This window comes from Populus euphratica, unplaced genomic scaffold, assembly GCF_000495115.2.
Source record: "Populus euphratica unplaced genomic scaffold, PopEup_1.0 scaffold103.1, whole genome shotgun sequence".
NCBI classification, from domain to species: domain Eukaryota; kingdom Viridiplantae; phylum Streptophyta; class Magnoliopsida; order Malpighiales; family Salicaceae; genus Populus; species Populus euphratica.
Genome location: NW_011499891.1, coordinates 487,871 through 492,324, shown reverse-complemented (window position 1 = coordinate 492,324; position 4,454 = coordinate 487,871). Strand labels below are relative to the sequence as shown.

At 29.3% G+C, this 4,454-nt stretch overlaps 1 protein-coding gene across 1 annotated transcript; it reads right to left on the bottom strand.

The window, feature by feature from the left end:
• On the bottom strand, window positions 1-1,392 carry LOC105131197 (protein MKS1-like). Its single transcript, XM_011034051.1, has one exon. It carries the CDS (start codon window positions 1,106-1,108, stop codon window positions 476-478), a length of 633 nt encoding a protein of 210 aa, XP_011032353.1. The 5' UTR covers window positions 1,109-1,392; the 3' UTR covers window positions 1-475.
• Window positions 1,393-4,454: the final 3,062 nt, after the last annotated feature.

Genomic DNA, 4,454 nt, shown 5'->3' with positions numbered 1-4,454 from the left:
ATAAACTAAATCTGTAGAAAACTCTCTTTCAAGAGAAACCATGAATTCATGATGATCAAAGCAACACCTCAGGCATGAGCAACCCACCATAAAAGAGCAATTAAGCAAGGAAGTGTGGACCTAAAGTGTCCTTATACTTGACCCACCAGCCATGGAAGCTATAAATACCATTAAATAGACAACAACCATTTCCACATAAAACCAAGAAAAACTCCAACAATAATAAAAAAAGAGTAAAAATATACAAGTAGGTAGACATAAATATTTGCTAATTGCATATGTACAAGTTGCAATTAATCACGAAAGCCTTAAACCTAACAAAATGTACAACAATTTTTCCAAACCTTATTGATCTTGAATCTTCTTCTAAATAAAAGTCAATGCAAGAATCCAACCACCCCTTCTTGTCTTGGTCAAAACAAGAACCAATCCAAAACTAAACCCTAAAATCTTCACAATCCTTTCCTTATCTTGTCTAGAGATCCATGAACAGGCTGCTAAAAATATCTGGTGAATGTAGAGGAGAAACTATCCCAGAACCCGAAAAGAAACCTGAAGGGCTGGCCGTAAATAATGGACTCATGCTATAATTATCATTCCAGAAAGATTGTGAAATATTTGCATCCGTTGACACGGGTGAGAAGAACCCAGTTGGTACCGGCGGTAACATTGCTGGTGCCGGTGACAAGATCCCTGGAAATTGACCAAAATCCAGTTCTTCAATTATCTCCATGAGATCATCATTACTACTATCATTAATGGTACTTGGTCTTGTTAATTCTCTTGGACTTGCTTTCTCAGTGGCAGCAAGTCTTGCAGCAGGAGAAACAGACCCGTCGTGGGAGAAATCATCGGAGGAGAGACCTGTTAACCGTTGGACGACGGCCATGAAGTTGGATTCCTCCGCGTGGATGATCTTTGGAGAGACTGCATAGATGATCACAGGTTGTCTTTGAGGAGGGAGGGGTGGCTTCTTGATTTTGTGAGAGCCCTGGTGGAGTCTTAGCGCTGAAGGTCTAGGGCCTTGGATTTGAATTTCTTTTTTTGGAGATGGTGGCGGCGGCCGTTGTGGCGGTTTGCCGGTGGTGGGATACTGGTAGGGGTCCATGATGGAGGATCAACGGTAGATTGAGAGACAAAGGGATAAGAAAAATGAAGTGAAAGGTGGTGTGAATGCCCCCAGTTCCGGGCAATTCTTTCGGTGGCTGGACAACAAAAAACAAAACGATTGACCACTGAGCAAGGTTTGATATTGATAATAATTTTAGATCAAGAAAAAAAAAATCGAAAGACAAATTTGATCGAAGAGAATAGAAGTCAAAACTCAAAACATGTGCACCATGTAAGTACTTTCAAGGTAATGAATGTTCTGATGGTTGAGTCAAAATGGATGGCTTCTCTCAATTTAGAAATTTATTATTTGGAGGCAGTACTCGCCTCGTAGGATCAAACTGGATTTTGAAATATAAATTGTATATTCGAAAAAAATAAAAAAGAATTTTATAAATAGCTATTAAACCTAACCTTATTTGACACAAATATAAAATTAAGGATTTAAGGATTCATGTTCTAATTCATATCAAATTTCTAGTTGAGTTAAGCAAGTCATTTAGCTGGTTAAATTCATTTTTAGTAATTTGATTAATCCATTTTAAACACAGTTTTATTAACCAAACAAAATTAAAAAAATACTATTATTTTAATAAAAATAATTAATTTCAGCTAATTATAACAAATATTTTTTCCCCTAAAAGTCTATAGTAGGAGAAGGGAAGTGTGATTATTTATTTATTTATTTTTTAGTGTGAGGGAGTTGAAATATTAGATTAAGCAAGTATAAGAAAAATAAACATGACAATCAGGTTATTAAATTTAAATTCAAATAAGTTTGTAACAAATTATTTAATGCACCAATTATATATGCAAATATATACAATTTGTGTGGTATTGTGTTATCTTTAGTTTTTTAAAGTGTTTTTTATTTAAAAAAACATTAAATTGATGTTTTTCAATTATTTTTTAATAATTTTGTTATATTAATATTAAAAATAAATAAAAAAAATATTATTTTAAAATATTTTTAATTAAAAAATAAATTAACAGACACATAAATTACTTAAAACTCCAAAAAAACTTGCTTTATGTATTTTAAGGTAGTATTAATTAATATTGATGCTAGCAAGGGATTGACTCACATCATAGAAAACTCATTTAATTTAGAGTTTTGATGATTAAATTAACTTTATCGTTGACTTTTTAGAAATGTGTTATATACAAGTCTTATTACAAGGACGTGAGAGACCCAATATTCTTTGCTGGATTTGTGATTAGTCTATTTGTATATTCATTTTCTTCAAAAAACAAAAAAAAAATGATATCAGTATGTTGTTTTCTAGACCAAAATTAGATAAAAATTTATATTACTTTAATTATTCAGTTGTTGTAAAATTAAATTAATTTTTGAAGATCATAAAAATTAACTAAATTTCTAAAAACAAATTGCTGAAAAAGCATTGTAACCTTGGCATGGTTTATAGGCTTATACATAGCATTGCTCTTCAAAATGTGAAATTGAGAAAAAAATTGATTGCCTTGGTAAAATCCTTGCTGCACTAGACATATTTCACTACTCATTTGAATAGTATAATTACCTTTTTTTTTTTTATCAATCTAATGAAGAAACATCTTAAGTTTATTTTGAGGGTATTTTTTTCTTTTTATTCAACTAATTTATCATTATTTAATTAATCAGAAATAAATTTATACATAATTTTAAAAAAACATAGTGAAAAAACTTCTAAACCCTTAAAAAAAAATTAAAAGCTTAGTCAAGAGTGATTTAATGTTTAAACTTTTAAATAAACAATTAAATGACTTATCTATTTTTAAAGGTGAAAAATATTAAAGGGATGATTGAGATCAATTCAGTCTTTTTATTTTTTAAAGCATAATATAAAAATAAATATACCTTCAAAAGCAGGAAAAGAAGTGACATATAGGTATAGGACACTTAGATCATTTTGAGTTGGTTTTCTTATAATTTAAATGTAGGGTTAGAGACAATTTGGTTTTTTTTATTAATTATAGTATTTTAAAAAAACATGTTTAGTATTTATATACAAGTAGGCGATGCCTGTATTTTTTAAAAAATATGTGTTGCATTGCCCTGTGGTCAAACACCATTTTTTAAGATGACATTAAAAATGGTGTGCTGTTTTCTTTTCAACACTGATATGTGCTAGAGGAGTGATTTGGTCTAGTTGACTTTCTTTTTTTTTTCTTTTTTCTCTTTCCTTTTTTTACAAAAATACAAAGGTGTATTCTTATTTGTTTTTTGTATCTAATTTAGTTCTTTTTTTATTTTTTATTTAATTTTTTCTTTGATTTTATCTCTATCATTTGATTTTATTTAATAGGATTGGTCCATAACTCATGATCAGGGTCGTGAGTTTTGAAAATTACCGCAACTTGAATTTGATCTATTCTATAGGTTTTTTTTTAAATTAAGTTTTTATTTTCTCTTTCATCCTTATACATTTGATTTAATGAGAATTGGTCTTCATGTGTTTTTTATTATTTTTTATTGGGTTATCCTTAATCTTATACATGTGGTCTCGAGTTAACGGGTTGGAACAATTTTTTTTAAAGAAAATTAATATTTTTAAAAATTAAATTATTTAATAATTAAGCTTTATATAATTTTGTTTTTTACAAGTTTACTCCAATATTGCAACTGGAAAGTGGAACCTAGAAGAGCCTACGTCTCTTTTTTTTTTTTCTTTTTTTTTATATTATTAGTTTTATTTATTAATTTTTTTATTTATTATATTTTATTTATTATTTAAATTAATTTAACTTATTAAACTTAATCAAGTAACGTGAATCTCATGCTGTTTTTGCTGTTTTTTGTAAGTGCCATGTGCTGGCTTTGTATCATTTTTTGCATTTGAAAAAAATTGAGCAGACTTACAAGATAGTGCGGCCACCCTATCTAATATAATTCTAAATTTACCATAATAAAAAGTACAATCTATGAAATGAACTTTCCTTAACTAAGTTTTTCGTATGGAAATTTAATTCAGCAGTTAAATTATTAATCGATCCTTGTAACGATTCTCTGGAATTAAAAGAAAGAAAAGAGCAAGAATCTCGAAGTTCTGTGCCGTAATCGAACAAGAAAAGAGGAGTAAAGAAGGAAAGAAAGAAACGCTGTGCTCGCAAACCATTAGGATGATTGCTATTGTCGGCAAGAGCGATCTGTTTTAGTTATTCTTCTTTACCAGGAACCATCTTTTTTTATTTCCAGCTATCATTCCATCTTTCTTCACTGTTTATACCCAACAAAATGTACAAAAAGAAGATATTTTAGCAAGAAAATATTAATATCGATGATCCCATGCCTTTTTTTGCTGTTCCTAAAGGTATCAGAAGCTGAGTCTTCACCCCTAATCTTT